At 38.6% G+C, this 20,864-nt stretch overlaps 1 protein-coding gene across 1 annotated transcript; it reads left to right on the top strand.

Moving 5' to 3' along the window:
• The first annotated feature begins 6,628 nt into the window (after positions 1 to 6,628).
• On the top strand, positions 6,629 to 7,543 carry LOC142446529 (olfactory receptor 4C11-like). The gene has a single exon (XM_075548277.1). The coding sequence runs from the start codon at positions 6,629 to 6,631 to the stop codon at positions 7,541 to 7,543; it is 915 nt and encodes a 304-aa protein (XP_075404392.1).
• The last annotated feature ends 13,321 nt before the right edge of the window (positions 7,544 to 20,864 follow it).

Here is a 20,864-nt window from a genome sequence, read left to right as displayed (position 1 = left end):
AATATTAACTTAAGAAAAACAAACCATCACATAGCAAAACTTTTGATGAACAAGAAGGCAAAATGGACTTAGAAAATAACTTATGGATAAAGAACCTTGTAAGATAGAAGGCAACGTAATAAAACAGAAGAATATTAATGTGGAGGTCAGGTATCGTTATTCCATGCTCAAATAGCGGATTATCTCAGAGCTGGCAGCTCAGTATTCTTATGTCTAGTAAGAGAACTGAATTTTATGTGCTTACTTGGAATGTAATAAGCAAAAGAAATCAGTAAAGAAAGAAACTGTATTATGTATTAATGTATTTATCAGTCACTCCATGCTTTATAAAAACCCCAAAACTGTGGAGTAGAGGGCAGAAAACAAAGAGTTTAGGAACAGTATCTTACTGAAATTTTTTAACTAGAAATTTTTTTTTTTTTACTTTCAGTACACTGATGCCAGTGAAGGGAGGCTGGTGGCACAGTGGGCGAGCTCTTGGCTGCCCCCCAGTGGAAGCAGTATGTGGCAATCGATTTCTCAGACTATTATTGCCTTGGGCACACTATGCTGCCCTTCTACTGTGTCCTCCAGGGTTTCTGAGATGGCGTCAGTTGAACTCTAAGGGGAAGTCATCCCAGTCAGCTGGATGGGTTTAGAAAAGACAATCATGATGTTAAAAAGGCATGGACCATAGCACTATCAGTAACTCAACAACAGTTGTTCCTAAAACATGTAATTCCATCATTTTACATCAGTCCATTGTTATTGGCTATAGATCTGAATATTTTCATGGGGAAAAACAAACAAGCAAACCATGATGGGTACTTTTCTGCTTTTTGGATCTGGTGACCATCCCATACCAATCACCTATGAGGAAAGGAAGGAAGGAATTTTCATAGGACCATTGTGGACTACCTTTCATTTGAGCTAGAAAGGGAACTCCTGTCTGACCCCATTTTGAACAAAATAAAATCAAAGTTGCAGGTGTAAAACTGTTCACCGGTTGAATATAAGCCGCAGGTGTAGATTGAATGTGATTCTAAAGAGGAACTCATCCAATATAATTTGTGATTGCAATTTTGTTGACTCTGTCTACCCTTGTAAAAATAATTCAATTAAAGCAGTAGTGAATAAAAGAAGCACTCAAATTCACACAGGTCTGCACTCCATCTATGTTTTCAAAAATAACAGTCTCCTCTTCTGGCTACTCTTCACGTACCCCCAAACAATTATCAACTTCTGACATAGTAAATAATCATTTCCCCATTTCAAATAAATTTATTCTTCTGTCTAAACTAAATTATGAGGCAGATAATTAGCTTCTACATAGCTCACTAATGTATCATTTTTTGTCACAAGATCACAGTAAATATCTGTTGAGTAAAGAATGTAAGTCTAGTACATTCCCTTATTCAAAATTAACTGTATCTATAAACCACTAAAAACCCAAGTTTATAAAGATAAACCTATTATTTAATTACTGACTTATTACTCAAATATGTCCCTTAATATGAAGATTACCATCGTTTACATTTTTAACATGTATTGAAAATATTTCAAATAAGGCAAATATACTAGTTATGTTCATAAATTTATATAAAAACTTTAAAATTCCTATGCCTATACAAAAATAAAAAATGTGTGCTCCTTTTTTGTCTCTATTCTTTCTCCTATCACCTATGAAATAAATTGTGCTATTATTGAAATTTTATTCAAAAAGCATTACATGCTTAATAAAATAGTTTCTTGTTTCATTTTTGCATTTTATTGGTTGAGTATAAAACTTGTCAATTTCTGAATTATTCACTACCCAGTTCATATTGGTGAGATAAAAATTAAAATTACATGCAAATCTATCTTAACATGTGGGGTAACCCTTTAGCTGGTGTCAGTGCTTCTGGATTCCCGTGATGGAACATTTCCATAATGAGCTCCACCCCATGTTTCTGTTGTCAGGATCTCTCAGGTCTATCTGACTCATAGGGACCCTGTGCAGCAGAAGGAGCCACACCCTCACCACTGTCCTGATGCTTGAACTCCCTGCTGAAGCCACAGTGTCAACCCCTGTGGTCAAGGGTCTTCCTCTTATTTGCTGCCCCTCTACTTTACTGAGCCTGTGTCCTTTTCCAGGGACTGACCTCTCCTGAACACACGTTCAAAGTTCATGACACACAGTTCTTCGGCTTCCTATTTAATTCATGGTGAAGTTGAGGCTCATAGATGTTAAGACACTCACAAAAGCCTTCCTTGTAATTCTTCTCCCTGCTTATACCAAAAATCAGCCATATGTTGGCCATGGGTTTCTGGAAGACATTTGGACCTGTTGATTGTGACTTGTTACTTCAACTAAAGTGAAAAGGAGGTTTTGCAATCGGACATGCATGACACCCTGCTTCCTTCATTGCTGTCTCTCATCTCTCAACCTCATTCCCAGGTCGAACTTCACTTCATCCTCACTGTGCCAGGCACGAGGGAAGTTGGGAGGTGATTCTTAGACCACAGCTCCCAAAGAGGAAGGTGAATTTGTAATATAATTTGTTCCATCTTTCATAACTGTAACCATGTTTAAAAAATCAAAAATCCAGCTGTGTTCCACTATAAGTTGTGTTGTCTCAGTGCCTTACAATCGGTTCCAACTCATAGCAACCCTTTGTACCACAGCACAAAGCCCTGCCCCTCCTGTGCCACCCACACAAGTGTTGCTATGTTTGAACACTGTTGCTATGAGTGAGAAAGCATGTGTCTTGGAATTAAAGCAAATTATCCAAAAATAAAACCCCAGAATCCCATTGCCACCTAGTGGATTCCGACTCCTGGAAAAGACAGGTACTTAATAATTCCTTATCCTTGTCCTTCGTCATCCTCCTTTCTTTCTCCACTGACTTAGAATTTAGATGGGATTATAAGGAGGAGAACATAATATTACTATTGCTAAAAAGAATAACTATTTCCAATTACCTACAACAGGGGATATTGAAAACCAAAGAGGTTAACAAACATCCTTAATGAAGTGCACACAGTACAAAGTGGTGATCAGAATTCCCGTCTACCACACAGATTTCATGACGTGAGCCTTTAATTGGCTTGGAAATGTTCATACTTCTAGAAGAAATGGGTTTAAGCCATCTTCAGGAGAAGAGATTGCCGTTTCCTCACAAGCGCTCAGAGTCAGTTGGAGTTTACCTAATTGGCCCCAGGTTTGCTTTTGTCCTTGGACTAGCTGACTGGGTGCTTATTGGACAGTCCTTTGGGATTGTGTTGAGAATCTTGGAGTCTTTATAACTCCCAAGGCTGAAAGCCTGCCATGGACATTTATAAACTAGTCTATGAATTGGCATGAGTACTGAGCACAGTATTTGAAAAGTGAAACATCACTCCTGTCCTTAAATAACTATTGGGAAGGGAACTGGCCTTAGAAGTGTCTCTCTCTCAGTGTAGTGGAATTGTTTCTCCATAAAGAAATTTGTCAACAACCAGAAGCAAACAATTTTACCTTCTCCACCCACTCCCCTGCACCCACTCCCCTGCAGTGTTATGAACCCTTTGCCTCAGCAGCTGTTTCTGAGGGAAACCAGGTAAAGTTTGCAGATGCAGAATTTTTGTCTACATAACTCCTCTCCCCCTCCATCACCTCCTGAAAGATCATCAAAGCCGTCTACCTCCTGATTTCAGTTGAGATTCATATGTTTCATTGCCTACGTTATGAAACATAGTATCTTTTTGAAAGGCATTCATCTGAACAGAAGAAAAGAAGTAAGTGCTAACTCTGTCTAAAAATTCTTCCTAACAATTCCTTTCCAAAAAGGCTATGGTGGCAGTTGCGTTCAGTGGGAATTGTGCTCGGTGTGTACGGTGCTTCTAGGGAGTGCTTCCACCAGCATGGGTGAAGGTAGACCAGGATGCCTACGCCTTCTCTGCCTCAGAGCCTCTCCACCTTCTCTGTGTAAATCTCTCCTGCTCACGCCAGGAGGAACAAATTCCATGATGACATGAAAGTCAGCCTGGCAGAAATTTCAATTCTTACAGTTTCTTTTTTACAGGGTTTGAAGTTCAGTGGTGACCTTTGAAAGAATTCTCTATATTTACTCACTTGTCCCAGATTTTCAAGACCCATGACAAACCTTGCCTATGGCTTGTAATGGCACCTATTAGTAGATTTCAACGCAAATGAAATATAAAAACAAAAAAGAAAAACTCTGTGTTGCCATTGGGAGTCCCATTGCTCTCAGTAACTCTCTTTGTGCATCTGTTCATGTGTCTTTCTGTGTCCCGTCCCCAGAGTCTTCTTCCTGCCCAGCCATTCTCTCACTGTCACTTCTCCCCTTCTTTACTTCCTTCCAGTCTCTGCCCTTCCCCTTCATTCGTCCATATTTTGCATGCAGCTCATTTTCTGTATTGACATAGTCGTCCCACCATGAAGTTTACTATGCAGATTTTGGTGACAAGGCATACACTTGACGTGTCAATTGGTATCTTTCTTTGGTGTTGTGGGACTTCTTTTTTTGGAGAACATAATTTATCTCTGTGGTCATGATATGATGATTTATATGAATGATGGGAAAAGAGGACTAAATGCTGAAAGGTAAGGCTACCTGGAAACATCCAATCCCATTACAGCCTGACTGTACTTGGTAAAACTCTACCACAGATCAATCATAGTACAAAAATAAAACAAGATGGGCTGCAGTCCTTAAGTGCCTGTCCAAAAATGTGTATGAAAATAGAATTTAAAAACTGAAAGTCTGCCTACATTAAGCCCATAGAATAAAACTTTATATATTAGAAATACTTTATTCAGTTCTTGTCAATAGAAGTACTTAGAAACCTAACAATTTAAGAAATTGAGGTAGATGACTATATGGGAAGAAAAGGGAGACTTTGGGGGACAAGGACAAAACTTGGACCAGAAATAATTAATGCTGTTTTAATATTTTAATATAGCCTAAAATTAAAGATAGTAAGGAAATGTTAATATTGTGCTCCCATACTGTGATATTCCACAAAAAGTGGTGGTTGAATAGTGGACAGCTCAAGGGAATTAGAAAACACGGGTTGAACTCACAGACATTCAGCAAGGTTTGCCTATTTATCTTCAGATGTAAAATATTCTCTTTGCTTATTTAACTTAAAACAAAATAGAATTGTATAACTTGGCTTTTTGGTGTCTTGAGAGGACAGATTTTATGATAGCCATTCATGTGTTTACCTACTTAATCCCGATATGAAAGTTATTGTGTAAAACTAAGTAATAATTAATTAATTTTATCTTTTTTTCACCAGAAGTAATAGAGATTTACACTTGTAGCTTCTGCTTACTCTAACTGGTATTATGACACAGTTTCATTTTTCCCCCTCTGCTGGATTGTCAAGAAAAAAGTTTAATTTGTTTTGTATAACTGATTTTGAAATATTAATGTCATTCTATGAAATTCAGTATATTCTTATTCAAAACCTTAATTCCAGAAGCCCTACTTGGAAATTTCAAAATATCACTTTGAAATCTGAGATTTTATTTCTGTCTCAGTTTTGTTAAATATGACTAGTATCAATGATATTTTTTAGACTTCTAATCTTCCATGAATTATAATCAAGGTAAAACTAAGAGTCAAAAGTTCAAGAAATGTATTTTTCTAAAAGTATAACCAGAATAAAATACTGAGATGCCATATATAACTGGAACATATTTTATATGATTTCCTCACTAAAGTATTTCTAATTTCATATTTGAAGTAATATGTTTTTTCAGATGTCTGTACACATATTTCTTGCATTTGAATAATACAACAAAGAAAGAAAATTTCCCCTGAGTTGATTTTGACCTATAGGATGCATAGGGCAGGGTAGAACTGCACTATAGGGTTTTCGATACTATAATCTTTAGAGAAGCACAATTCCAGATCTTTCTTTCACAAAGAATTTGATGGGTTTCCACCACATATCATTCACTTGGCAGCCAAGTACTTAATCATTGTAACCTCCAGGTCTTCTTACATAAGCTTATTAAAGTGTCTAGCAGAACTTAAGTTTTAGAAAAAGAAAACATCTCAAGTCAGTAAAGTGGTTTCTTCTAGGTCATACACTGACTCTCAGAATTCATCAGAAATCACACTTCACCACCTCCTGCCCCTCTGCACAAAATAATTTGATACAATAATGCAAACCCTGAGCCAATGCTTGTATGTAAATTCTATGCATAGGCATCACAATTAAAAGGCCTAGTGATTCCTTTTTTAATTAGCTGCTGTCAACGTCCTTCTCTCTCTTGAAAACCATGTGTACAATGAGTGTCATACTTTGTAATCCATAGGATTGTCATTGGTTTTTTTTTTTTTTGCAATAGATCATCAAAATTTTCTTCCGACTCCATCTACAACTAGAAAAGCTTTGAAACATGTTTAAATAGGATTATTGCTGCAACAGTCCTCCATTGACTGATGACTGGGGACTACAAATGTGTTGTTTTGACTGAGAATCAATCAGATCATCTAGACCAAAGGACAGATTCCCCATGGACCTACTGCTACAGATGAGAAACTTAAAGTTGTTTGCAGGTTCTAGCCAGCAGTCATTACCAAGTCATCACTTTCACACTTTTCTTTGCAGATAAACCATTTATCAGCTGCATCCATTTATCTAAATTATGACCATGGAGCTGAACAACAGCGTCACTGAATTCATTCTACTTGGATTGACGCAGGATGCCCTGAAGGAGAAATTTGTGTTTGTTGTCTTCTTGTTTCTCTATCTTGCAACTCTGCTGGCTAACTTATTTATTGTGATCACCATCAGATACAGTCGGATGCTAGGGGGTCCCATGTATTTCTTCCTTTCCCACTTATCCTTAGCTGATGCCTGCCTTGCCACAACCATAGGTCCCAGACTGATTGTAGATGCTCTCTCTAAGAAGAAAGTCATCTCCTTCAATGCATGCATGACTCAACTTTTTTCAGCCCATTTTTTTGGGTGTCTGGAAATCTTGGTGCTCATACTTATGTCCTTTGATCGCTACGTGGCCATTTGTAAGCCCCTGAGATACACAACCATCATGAATCAAGAAGTCTGTGGTACGATGATGCATTTTGCCTGGGTAGGATCTTGTATCCACTCTTTAGTACAGATAATCTTAGTTTTGCAATTACCCTTCTGTGGACCCAATGTTATTGACCACTATTTCTGTGAATTGCAACCTTTATTGAAACTTGCCTGCGCAGACACTTATGTTATAAATCTACTCATAGTGTTTAATAGTGGGGCCATATGCATGATTAGTTTCATAATCCTCATTATCTCCTACATTTTCATCTTACACTCTTTGAGGAACAAGAGTGCACAAGGGAGAAAGAAAGCGCTCTCCACCTGCACCTCCCACATCATCGTTGTCATCTTATTCTTTGTTCCATGTATCTTCATATACACTCGCCCTCCAATCACCTTTCCTGTGGACAAGATAGTGGCTGTATTTTACACCATTTGCACACCCTTGCTCAGCCCTCTTATTTACACTCTGAGGAATGCAGACGTGAAAAATGCCATGAGAAAACAATGGTGCAACCAGATATGAGGAACGAACAGAAGACTCTACTTGATCAGTCTCCAACAGTTTAAACGAAAATGGATTCGCAAAGAAGGGACACTCTTCTCTCATGCCGGGCGCAGTAGACTCCTCTACTAGAAGCATGTTTCAGTGAGGGAAGAGGTAAAGGGAAAACAGACCTTTATTTTACTCTGAGCCAATGCTACAGTAACAACAGAATGTCAAGTACAGGAATATTTGTGGAACCACAAGCCCATTCCTCCCTTGTGCTCTCTGTATTGATACTCCTGTTCTTTTGAACTTTTTTAACCAGATATGTATATACCTTCTTAAACTTTTCTGGTTTGACCTTCTTTTCTCCATGTTTAATAAATTTTCTCTAATTTTTGACTGGTTTATTTTGTTGGCAAGTTAGTCCTGGCAGTAATTTCTGTGGTCTTTCCTGGTTCAAGAGTCAATAAGTTAAGATTACCCGAAGGATTTGAAATAAACGAACGTACTAGCTGTTTAAGTCACATTTGATGCTGTTAAATCATCCTTAAGATAAGAAAATGAAAGAATGGTAAAAAGCATGTTTTCACTTTTCTATTGGATACCTACAGGAATATAAGCCAATATCTCCTATGCAAATAAGGACAATTCTAGTGCTAATAACTTCTAACAGTATCCACCTATAATCTCTTGCTATTTGTTTTAATATCTTTTATTCTTAATCATGTTAATAATTATTCATCCATAAAATTTTATTCCAGCTACATTTTTGATGTTGTGAATTAAATCAATTAACACTGCCCAAATCCTTCGATTGGTGAACTGGTTACAATTTTATAAAATTGTGAGAGTTACGTTATAATAATTAGTATATTTAAAACTAGCATGGATAATAATAATAATAATAAGCATATGTTTGAAGAGATATGTAACACAAAAATAAACAACAGCTGATATATAAAGGGAAAAAAGACCCACATATAATAGTAACCCATTTAGAAAGAATATAATCATAGAAATGAGGATCTCAACTTGGAAATGTGGACCTAAGTATATCAAGGATGCAAAATGCCCTATTATTCTTAGAGGTGATCCCTGGTCATGGGTGCTTTACACTGATAAGTAGCTGATCTTCCTGCTAAGTACATTTCTATGGTGAGAGCAATTTTTCTGCATAAGGCGATAGAAGAACATATCCAATAATTTCTTTTCTCCAAATCCTAGGCATATCAAGGAAATGTCAAATGGTATTGGGCTTCTTATAAGACTTTTCTCTTTGGAGAGCGAGTTATTGACCCAAAATAATATTGATTATTGATCAAAAATCAAGCTTCATGATTTTAATGTGGAATGTATATGTTTTTCTGACAAAATTTCATAGGACAGCAGTAATATCCCCAAAGAATAAGCAGGCACACTATCATGAAGCAAAAAAAATTCCTTGGTGTAATTCTTTCTGGGCCTTTTTTCACCAAAGCTAATTGTCCAAAAAATGTATTCATAATAAGCTTCAGGATAGTCCTGTGTCCTTTGAAGAAATCTCTCAAGATTATGCCTTTGGGATGCCCCCCTAGTGGCTATCAGAGCTGTATAAACAGACATCTCTGATTAAATGGCCCAGCCTGCCTAGTTCAAAGACACGGTTTTGATTGGACTTGGTTTTGAAAGCACCTTTATGAGACTAACAAAGGTATATTATAGAGCCAACTGATTACTGAGACATATTTAAACCTACTTTTAGGAATAAATCTGTGTTTACATGAACCCTAGAAGAAATACTCTGTTTTAGTTAAATTTGGGTGTGTGGGTGTGTGTGCGCACGCGCGTGTGTGTGCGTGTGTTTTCCAGGAGGATTCAAAAGTTAATGGAATACTTCCAGGATCTTTAATTAATTTTGTCTACTTATTTTTGAAACCTCCATATAGTGTATATATATACATACATATATACATATATCTGTATATATATTACATACACTTATATATTTGTGTGTATATATATTTATTACATATAACAGAATTTTTGCATGAGTTTTTCTTGGATGTGACTTTACTAGTAGACCTTCAAATGTTGATACTTTGGAAAATGAATTTAAAGGAAGTATCAATGGCTTTATAGACAGTAAGTTTTATAGACAGTAAGACAGGAATGTTCTGGCATGTATCATACTGAATCCACAAGGCCCTCGCATCCACAATGCCCTCGCAGTGCCACAAGGTTAGCATTGCTATGCATTGGTATAGGTTACTAGGGTAATGAAACAGAAGGAAAGATGGGGGCAAGCAGAAAAGAGGGATGGAAGAAGTACCAATGGAGAAGAAGTGCTAATACATTTTATGATACCCAGACATGAAGTAAAGATAATGGCAAGTTTGGGAACTTCTTCTGGGCAGAAGGACATTGGTGAACAGGATACTTATTAATTCAGATTTGATAAGACTCCTCTGAACACATATACTTTTAGGGAATCAAAGTTCAGCATAGACGTTCCACTGCAGAGCTAACGATGACGACTTCTAGGAAGAAGAAAGGTCCTGGGACAGATTTGATGATAGTTGGACAACTTTTTGTTCTTTTCAAAGCCATTTTATTGGGAGTTAAGGCAGATAGGGTATCATTCCATAGTTAAATCGTTATGACTGTGATGTAAGCATTGAAATGTATGTATGTGAATAGTGTGTCAGTGAAACTACTAAATATATACAACCTAATTTTAAAAACAACTGTTAAAATTGAAATCAGTGGTCGTAAAGGCTATAAATACTGTCTCTATAATGATGACTATCATAACTATCTCTCCACCACAAACCTCCTACAGTGGTTCTCAACCTTCCTAATGCCGAGGCCCTCATGTTGTGGTGATCCCCCAAACATAAATTTATTTTTTGATACTTCATCACTATAATTTTGTTACAGTTATGAATTGGGTGTCCCCTGTGAAAGGGTCATTCGAATCCCAATGGGGTCACAACCCACAGGTTGAGGACTGCTGTCCTACATGAATCCCAGAGTTCTGTATTGAATACCTTGATATCTTTCTTGATATGTTTAGTACATGTTTTCGTGATTAATGCTTGATCATCCTTGCCCAAGCATGTTCTCATGGCAATCTTCCCCTGGAAAGGTTATTCTTCCAGATTCCCAAGTTAAACATTTGAAATCAAATACCTTTTTTAAAATGTTTTATTATGGGCTCATACAACTCTTATCACAGTCCATACATATACATACATCAATTGTATAAAGCACATCTGTACATTCTTTGCCCTAATCATTTTCTTTTCTATCTTTCTTTTTTTTCCTTTTCTTTTTTTACATTTTATTAGGAACTCATACAACTCTTATCACAATCCATACATATACATACATCAATTGTACAAAGCACATCCATACATTCCCCGCCCCAATCATTCTCAAAGCATTTGCTCTCCACTTAAGCCCTTTGCATCAGGTCCTCTTTTTTTTTTCCTCCCTCCCCACTCTCCCCTCCCTCATGTGCCCTTTGTAATTTATACATCGTTATTTTGTCATATCTTGCTGTATCCGGAGTTTCCCTTCCCCCCTTCTCTGCTGTCCCACTCCCAGGGAGGAGGTCACATGTGGATCCATGTAATCAGTTTCCCCTTTCCAACCCACTCACCCTACACTCTCCCAGCATCGCCCCTCACACCCTTGGTCTTGAAGGTATCATCCACCCTGGATTCCCTGTGCCTCCAGCCCTCATATGTACCAGTGTACAACCTCTGCCCTATCCAGCCCTGCAAGGTCGAATTCGGATCATGGTAGTTCGGGGGTGGAAGCATCCAGGATCTGGGGAAAAGCTGTGCTCTTCATTGGTACTACCTCGCACCCTGACTGACCCAGCTCCTCTCTTAAACCTCTCTATGAGGGGCTCTCCAGTGGCCGGATCTTGGGCCTTGGGTCTCCACTCTGCACTTCCCCCTTCATTCAATATTGTATATATATATATACATATACATATACACACACACATATATATATACACACACACATATTCTTTTTTTTTTTTTGCATGATGCCTTATACCTGGTCCCTTTGGCACCTCGTGATCGCACTGGCTGGTGTGCTTCTTCCATGTGGGCTTTTTTGCTTCTGAGCTAGATGGCCGCTTGTTTATCTTCAAGCCTTTAAGACCCCAGACACTATCTCTTTTGATAGCCGGGCACCATCAGCTTTCTTCGCCACATTTGCTTATGCACCCATTTGTCTTCAGCGATCCTATCATGGAGGTGTGCAGCCTATGATATGATGATTTTTTGTTCTTTGATGCGTGATAACTGATCCCTTTGGGATCACTCGCTCACACAGGCTGGTGCGTTCTTCCATGTGGGCTTTATTGCTTCTGAGCTAGATGGCCGCTTGTTTATCTTCAAGCCTTTAAGACCCCAGTCTCTATCTCTTTTGATAAAAACAATATTGATCAGCAAAAGACGTGTATGTTGAATTTACTGTATTTTCTCACCAAATACCCTAGAATTTTGGCCTGAGCTGCCATCATCACTTAGGTCGTAGGAATAGGCTCCAGTAAGTCTTCCATTTCTACTCTGATCCTGTAATACACATTTTGCGCATAATGGGAAAAGACTCGTTTGAAGAACAAGCCTAAAACTTCACAGCCCAAACCCACCCAGTGGTGTCTCAGATGACAAGACTGGTAACCTGCTTCTGAAAATGCTACTAAGCAGTTCTCCTCTGAAACACATAGGGGGCCATGAGCTGCCACCAACTAGATGATAACCAACAACATGACATTTTGAGTTGCCAGATAACGTACCTAGGTCCATATACACACCACACAATTTCAGTGTCTGAGAGTGCACGGTGGGTAAGTGTTCAGATGCTAATTGAAAAGTGAGTGATTTGAACACACCCGACCTCTACCAGGCAGAGTTGGTAGGACGCATGTGTAAAGATTACAGCCTTGGGACGATGATGAGGCAGTTATCTTATGACCCATAGGGTTCCTATGAGTTGGAATTCCCATTGCAGGAATGGATTTGGACCCTGTTCCTCATGCACTGGTTCCAATCACTGCTGTGCTGTAGTTGGAGGCTAACTGGGTGGCGGGTGAATGAAGACCACTTTCAAGATGTGAGTGTTAAATTAGGGTATAGTGACAGTAGTAGAGCACAGAATAACACTTTCAAAAGAAGTTGAAAGAGAAAATCTATATCAATATTGGCTTGCCAAACCTGACCTCACCTTTGCTGTATGTCTCTGTGTATGTTGATTTTATAATAAGTAAATTATTTCCATAAAGCCCCCAAACGCATGGTCATTGAGCCGTTTCTGCATCATAGTGACCCTCTATGGTATTTCTGACTTTGCAAATCTTTACCAGAGCTGGCAGCCTCATCTTTGCCCTGAGGAACTGGTCGGTTTGGATGGCTAATCATGTACTTAACAGCCCAATGCCTAACCCACGGCATTACCAACGCTCCTTAAACAAACAAACCAGAAACTTCTCACTGCCATCATGTCAATTCTGCCTCATAATGACCCTATCATGCAGGTTAGAACCCGCCCTGTGTGTTTCTGAGATGCTAGCTCTGTACAGAATTAGAAACCTCACCTTACTCCTGTGGAGTAGCTGGTGGTTTCAAACTGCTGACCTTGCAGCCCAGGGCTCCTCACACCATGTTAACACAAATCCCAAAACTAACAGTGCCATCGAGTCAAGTGTGATTCCTCCTCAACCCCATCAGACAGGGTAACATGGTCCTAGTGGATTTCTGAGGCTGTAAATAGTTATTGGGGCAGAAAGCCGCATCTTTCTCAGAGTGGCCGTTGGGTTTGAACTGCTGACCTAGCACCATCATAGCTCTGAGCTATGTTAATAGTGACCTACTTTTGCTAAGGTTTACTGTTGTTGTATTAGTTCCAGTTATTTCAAAAGAAGATTTATATTGTCATAAAATGATGTTTAGGTCTTCCTCGTGGATTTATGCTATTAACTCAAATAAAATAAAATACTATGATGCAGCATTAAAATACACTAATAATTTTTAAAGTTCATCTTATATTTGTATAAAAGTTATAAGCATACCAAAAATCTAAACAAAGAGCCAAGAAGCTGATTCTGACTGGTATTGGCTCTGTAAAATAATCCTTCATTCACTGCTAATGAGTTGGTGTCAATTTAGAGTGACCCAATAGCACAGGACAGAACTGTCCCTGTGAGTTTCCAAGACTGTTTCTCTCCGTGGGAGGAGAAAGTCCCTCTTTCTTTCTCAGAGCAGCTTTTGGTCTCAAACTGATGATCTTTCAGTTAGCAGCCACATGTGCAACCACTGTAGAACTGTCCTGTAAGATTTCACAGGTGCTCAGTCTTCATGGGTACAGAATGTCACATCTTTCTTTACCCTGATGTGGATTCCAACTTCCGGTTTCTGGTTAGTGCTGAATTCTTCTTTTTCTTGTTTTAAATAATTTTATTTGTAGCACATGCAACTCTTATCACAATCCATACATGCATCAATTGTGCAAACCACGTTTGTACATTCCTTGTCCTCATCATTCTCAAAACATTTGGTCTCCACTTAAGACCCTGGCATAAGCTCCTGATTTTTCCCTCTCATTCCCCACTTCCCCTTCCTCATGAACCCTTGATAATTTATAAATTATTGTTTTGTCATATCTGATTACACCGTCTGACATCTCCCTTGAACCACTTTCCTGTTGTCTGGCCCACAGGGAAGAGGTTATATGTAGATCCTTATAATTGCTTCCCCCTCTCTATCCCACCCTCCTGGTATTGCCACTCGCACCACTGGTCCTAAAGGGATCATCTGTCCTGGACTCCCTCTGTTTCCCATTCCTATCTGTACCAGTGTACAACTTCTGGTCTAGCCAGATTTGTAAGGTAGAATTGGAATCATTTAAGAACTAGATGAAAGTTATATGTTTCATCACTGCTACACTGCACCCTGCCTGACTCATTTCTTCTCCACAGCCCTTCCTTAAGAGGATGTTCAATTGCCCATAGATGGTCTTTTGGTCTCCACTCCGCACTACCCTTCAATCACAATGATGTAATATTTTGTTCTGATGATGTCGGATGCCTGATCCCTTCCACACCTGGTGGACACACAGGCTGGTGTACTTCCTCTATGTGGGCTTTGTTGCTCCTGGGCTAGATGGCTGCTTATTTCCCTTCAAGCCCTTAAGACCCCATATGTTATAACTTTTGATAGTCGTGCACCATCAGCTTTATTCACTACATTTGCTTATGGACCCATTTGTCATCAGTGATCATATCTGGGAGGTGAGCACACAAGGATATGATTTTTTTGTTCTTTGATGCCTGATACCTGATCCTTTGGGCACCTTATAATCACACAGGCTGGTGTGTTTCTTCCATGGAGCTTTGTTGCATCTGATCTATATGGCCACTTGTTTACCTTCAAACCTTTAAGACGCCAGACTCTATATCTTTTGATGGCCGGGCACCATCAGCTTTTTTCAACAAATTTTCCTATGCACGACTTTGTCTTCAGCAATTGTGTCAGGAAGGTGAGCATCAGGGAATGCCAGATTAATAGAACTGAATATTCCTGCATTGAGGGAGTACTTGAGTGGAGGCCCAATGTCCATCTGCTACCTTAATACTGAACCTATAAATATATGCACATAGACCTATTTCCACATCCTCATATATAAATATATTTACATATGTGTATGCCTTTACTTAGACCTCTATGTATACCCTTATTCTCCTAGCTCTTTTCTCTATGTCCTTTTACTTTCCTCTTGTCCCACTCTCATGTGCAGGCTTCATTTAGGTTTCAGTAATTCCTCTTGGTTACATTGCCCTTGGTCACGTATTACCAGGCCTCCTACACCCTCCTCACCACCAATTTGGATCACTTGTTGTTCCCTTGTCCCTGGGTTTGTTAACACCACTTCCTTTACCACCACCTCCCCTTCTAGTCTGTACTCCCAGAACTGTCAGTCCTGTTGTTTTCTCTTCCAGATTGTTCATCCAGCCTAACTTATTTACATAGACCTGCGGAGATAATAACATGCACAAAAACAAGACAGAGCAAAGCCAAGAAACAAAGGAAAAGAAAACAAAACAACACCTCCAACCAGCCAATGACAACAAAACAAAACCCAGCAACAATAAAGAAAAGTTTGTAGTTAGTTCAAGGGCTGTTTGTTGGCCTTTATCAGAGTTTTCAGGTCGAGTTTGATGAGGCACCAAGCCATGACCCCGAAGTCTATTTTTGGTATTCCCTGGGGACTTCGTTGCTCTGTTCCCCTTGTTGTTCTGTTGCATGCCCTTAGTGTTTTGCCTTGTTGTGGTGGGACCAGAAATTCCCACACTGTGTCTCCAGTGTTGTCCCCTTAAGGGTTAGGGGTCAGTGAGAGATGTCATGTCTCATAGTAGGACTGGCAGTGCTGAATTCTTAACCAGTGCTCACTCAGGTTTCCTGTTTAAGAATAAGGCTCTTTGACTTTATTGTTTACACATGTATTACAAAAATTATGTCATAACTTAAGTTTATGATATTTAAAAATGTACGTACATTCAAAAAATTTAAAGAGTTGTCTATTCTTTTAAAAAAGCATATGTAGTAAAAAAGGCATTTAACTAAATTGTATATGAACTTTGGAAAATAAAAATGAAACAAGATTTAACAGTAAGGATGGTGATCTAGATAGTGGACAAGATTCTCGGCAAGACAATTATTATTGTCTAATGCTTGTTTATCACTTTCATGTAAGAGAGCTTGTTCCTTTTAATGCTTTAAAAATTATTCTTTCCTAACAAAGAAAGCTTCATCTGCTCATTTACATATATAAGAAGATCCCTTTTCCACAGAAAGTCATGATTAGACCCATGACTGGGGTAAATGCAGTGCAAAGTTATCACCGCCTCGACTAATTCATGCTTTTGGAAGACCTTTGCCTTGACTATGGGCGGGGTTTGCCTTGATTGTGGTCAGGGTTTGTAATTTTTTATCAATAACTGAAACCAGTGAAGGGAGATGCTCTTCCATCATTATTTTACAGCCAATGGCAATCGCTACCCACCTCACTGTCCCTGTCGAGCTACCTCTGATGAAGTACTGTGTGACGGTGACATGTCCCTTTGAAACACACAGGCACGTGCCTCCTCTGAGGACAAACCTGGCTGGGGACAACCTTGTATGGGATGAGTGGCCCCCAGCTTAGCTGTGCTCCCATCCTAACTGCGCTAAGTATCTCAGTGAGCAAATCCTTTGGGACGTCTGGGGACGAGGATGGCCATTGACCTCTGGAGCTCAAGCACAAGTCTGGGTGTCTGTGCATTGCTATGACATCTGTATAAATACCTAACAGGCTCTCTAGGAAGGGATGCTTCTCTGTAGAGCGTGTTCTATCCCCAGAGCTCATCATGGAAGCAAGCGTGTCCCTCCCACAGCCAGGCTGCATGCTGCCAAGCACGGGACGTGATCAGTCTGTAAAGTAAATTCTGACCAAAAGAGAAAAGACTATGAGCTCGCTCCTGAATGCCATCTTTTCACTTACCAGAAAAACAGTTAGTTTTCAATGCTGACTAGAGCATTTCTGTTTCTTGCCTCCCGTCAAAGGGCTGTTTCCGTACAATTTTCGTGAACTTCCCCCTTGGTTAGAGCAGTTGCCTCCATCTCATTTGTTCTCCCTCTTAAGCAACCTGAAATTCTAGGAACATATTTCCCACATTGAGAGGGTGTTTCTGTTCTTTCAGAGCCCCTTAGCTCTCACTGGCTTCCACATATTTCAGGGCTGTTTGGACGCCAAATGCGATCAGACACAACAAAACATAACACAAAGTGACAGTCGGCAGTGAAGCAAACTCTTCCTGGGATCAAAATCAATCTGACAAACACACGCTACTTCACAGAAATATAAGCTCACAAACGCACACACTCACAAAACTGAGTACTGGCATAAAAGGGAAGCATGCATGCCTCTATTCCTATGGTGAGACAAGGGGTGGGACTTTTTGCAGAGAGACTTTCCAAAGCTACTCCCACAAACCATTCTTCTACTTTGTACTCAGACTAGGTTCATACCCTTTACCCAGTTATGAGGATTCCTGTAATCGTCTTTGTCTTTGTTCGGGAAACTGGTATGGGATTTGGACCACAGTTTGTACTGTTATTTCTATTGTGCACTACCAATACCTCTTCACAATGACAAGGGCTAAATGGGAATTTCTACCATTGCTGGAGTTTGTTCCTTACTCTGATTTCAGACACACTTGTTTGCACACATATGTAGGCACACTTTATAGCAAAATTTGTACAACTAAACTTTATCTGTGAGCAGCAAAAACTACAAAAATGATTATGCCCTTTAAATCTAATAATGCAGCTCTCATAGTGAGAGACGAGGGTGGAGTTTAAAGAAGGCAAGAGAGGACAGGAGAAGCAGGATGAGGCCCCTGGCGTCTCAAAGGCCCTCCAGGGGATGAAAATTGCCTCAGATAACACTGTTAGGGAGGTAATACTAAAATGACTATATATAAAAAATTTGTGCAACATTTTAGTGGAATTTATTATATTATAATAAAAAATCCCTATTATTGTTTAAAACAAAAACATTGCTCTAAACCCAGTATATATGTATACATCTGTATACATGTACCTGCCAGGCTAAAACACTATGCTAATTCCTCTTTAAATATTCTAACACACAGTGGTCAAAGCTCCCATTTTAACTAATTATAATGATACTTCCAATTATGTAGTTTTGCTTGCATGCACTAAAAGTGTACACTTTTGTTTTTGTTGCTGCTGGTGTTTTTATTGTTGCTCATGTAGTCAAATGGTCTAGTGTGTTCGGTACAATATTGTGGTAATTTGTATTTGTGATCCCAGGTTAATACTTTTTGGATAACAAAATAATATTTAAAGGAAAAGAAGGATAAACATTCAAAAAGACTAATTTGATTAATGTTTTTAATCAATGTAGAATGATTTTACAAAATAATTTTTTTAGTATTCACATCATCTAAGAAACAATATTTGGAAAATTTACAACTACATCCATCACATATTATTCTATGCTTGATCTCAGTAATAAATATTACTAGGGATTCCATATATCTAAATGATATTGTAAGCCACTTTCAGTTTCTCCACCTGTGCATTTGAGTGTGAGACTTCTTGAACAACAAACTCAAGAGCCTGGAGGGAAATTCACTAGGTTATCAACACACAACAGGGTGCGTTAGAGTTGAAGGGATTTGGGCACTAATCACTTCAAATAACTGAGTAACTATGGGTTCTATGGTGTTCAAGGGAAGGATATCCAGCCCTAAGGATTTTTGGAATCGTGTACAGTTCTCTCCCCCCTACACCACTCCACCGTGAGTCAGATGAAAGGATCAGAGAAGGAATAGCAGTCATGCCTTACGTTCTAAATGTATCCTGGACCCCCAGGCTGGGGTAGAAAAAGACTGCATACATGTTCATTAATATATCGGTTGATAAAAAACATATTGCATGAATGCTAAGCAAAGACTTTGTAATTGGAAATTATTTTAAGGCATGTAAAATAAAGAAGCCAAATAATTGATAGATTTCAATATTCAAAATCTTTCAGGTCATTCATCCTTAAACCATATTGTGGGTCCAAATACATGTGAACATCTTTGTAAGTAAAAGTCACTAACAATGATTTTGGATCCGAAAGTTTTGTGCTTCAGAAAAAAAAAAAGAAAAAAATGCAAAATGGAATATTTTTCCAAAAGGGAATATTGTCAAACATGCATAGATGTTTATCTCACCACAAGAATAGATATTATTTTCTCTTGACAATATGGATTGACACAGTGGCTGCAACAATGGGCTCAAACAAAAGGATGTTGGTGAGGATGGCCCAAGACCGGTGTTTTCTTCTGTTGTGTTGTGCATAGGGTCACTGTGAGTCAGCACCCACTCTATGGCACCTGAAAATGACAATACCTTGCTTACCAAATAGAAGTATATATCTCCCTTTATTTAGCTTGTATTTGTGAAGATGTTTATCATTTTTATAATAATTTTATCCATTTTTATTTATATATGTTATATCTGTTCTTTATATACTGCTATATGTATTCTTTGCATAACATAATAGAATTAGTAAAAACTTGAACTTCAGAAACCAAAATTGAGGAAAGCCCTTACTGTGTCTCAAAGAGAAAGAACTGATGGGGTAAAGCCTTGAACAGAAAGGTTGTGGGATTCCATGTACCAAAACAGATTTGGATGACCCAGGACATACAGAAATATAAGGAGTAACTGGACAAAAACATTTCAAGAGATAGCATGTGATCTAGGATTATTGGTATGGAATTAATAAATACAGGATGCAGTCAAAGCATTGGTAAAAGACAAGGATCCAGGATTCGACCGACTGAGATGTTTCAACACATAGATGCATTTGAGTCTATACCAAAAAAATTTTTTGGGGAAAACCACCTAATAAATCAACTGAAGAGATATTTTATAGTTTCTCAATCCAAACAAAGCCAACCCAAAGTGAAACAGAAATTATCGAACAATATCACTAACATCATATGAAATTAAAATTCAAAATGGTTCCTCCAGTACATTGTCAGAGAGCTTGAATGTAATTCCGAATCTCACTGGTGAAACCAGATGTCTCTAGGCTGAAATCAAAGATAATCAAGAAGACATTTCCCTGTGTTGCATTGAGAAATAAAAGGCATCAAACTTGTGCATCATAAAAAGTTATGTATACTCTTATGATTAATGGAAAATACCAGAACACTGAAATATATTCATGCAGAACCTATATGTAGAACAAGAGACAGTGATTCCAACAGAACAATGGAATGCTTTGGGGAATAATATCCAGAAGGGTGTGCATCAGGAGAGTATACCTTCATTATACTTATTTAATCTGTACGCTGAGCAAAGAATACAAGAACAGGCCAACAGAAAGAAGAACATGATGCCAGGATTGGAGGAAGACCCATTAACGACCTGCGATATGCAGATGACAAGACTCTGCTTGCTTAAACTCAAGAGGACTCGAAGCACTTAATGATGAAGGTGAACGACTATAGCCTTCGGTGTAGATTATACATCATTATAAAGGAAACACAATAACCATCATTGTAAACAGAGACAACATTGACATTGCTAAGGGTTGTATTTTACTGGGCTCCACAATCAATCCCCAAAGCAGCAATCAGGAAAGAAAATCATATATTGCATTTGGCCAATCTTCTTGAAATGATCTCTTAAAGTGCAAATTGTTCCTTCGAAAATACACAAATCTGAGACTGATTCATGACATAGTATTTTCAAGTGCCTCATATGAAAGTAGAAACTGGACAATGAATAAGGTAGACCAA

Source organism: Tenrec ecaudatus, chromosome 4 (genome assembly GCF_050624435.1).
Source record: "Tenrec ecaudatus isolate mTenEca1 chromosome 4, mTenEca1.hap1, whole genome shotgun sequence".
Classification (NCBI taxonomy): domain Eukaryota; kingdom Metazoa; phylum Chordata; class Mammalia; order Afrosoricida; family Tenrecidae; genus Tenrec; species Tenrec ecaudatus.
The sequence above is the reverse complement of the archived record's forward strand: the minus strand, read 5'-3'. Positions and strand labels throughout refer to the sequence as shown.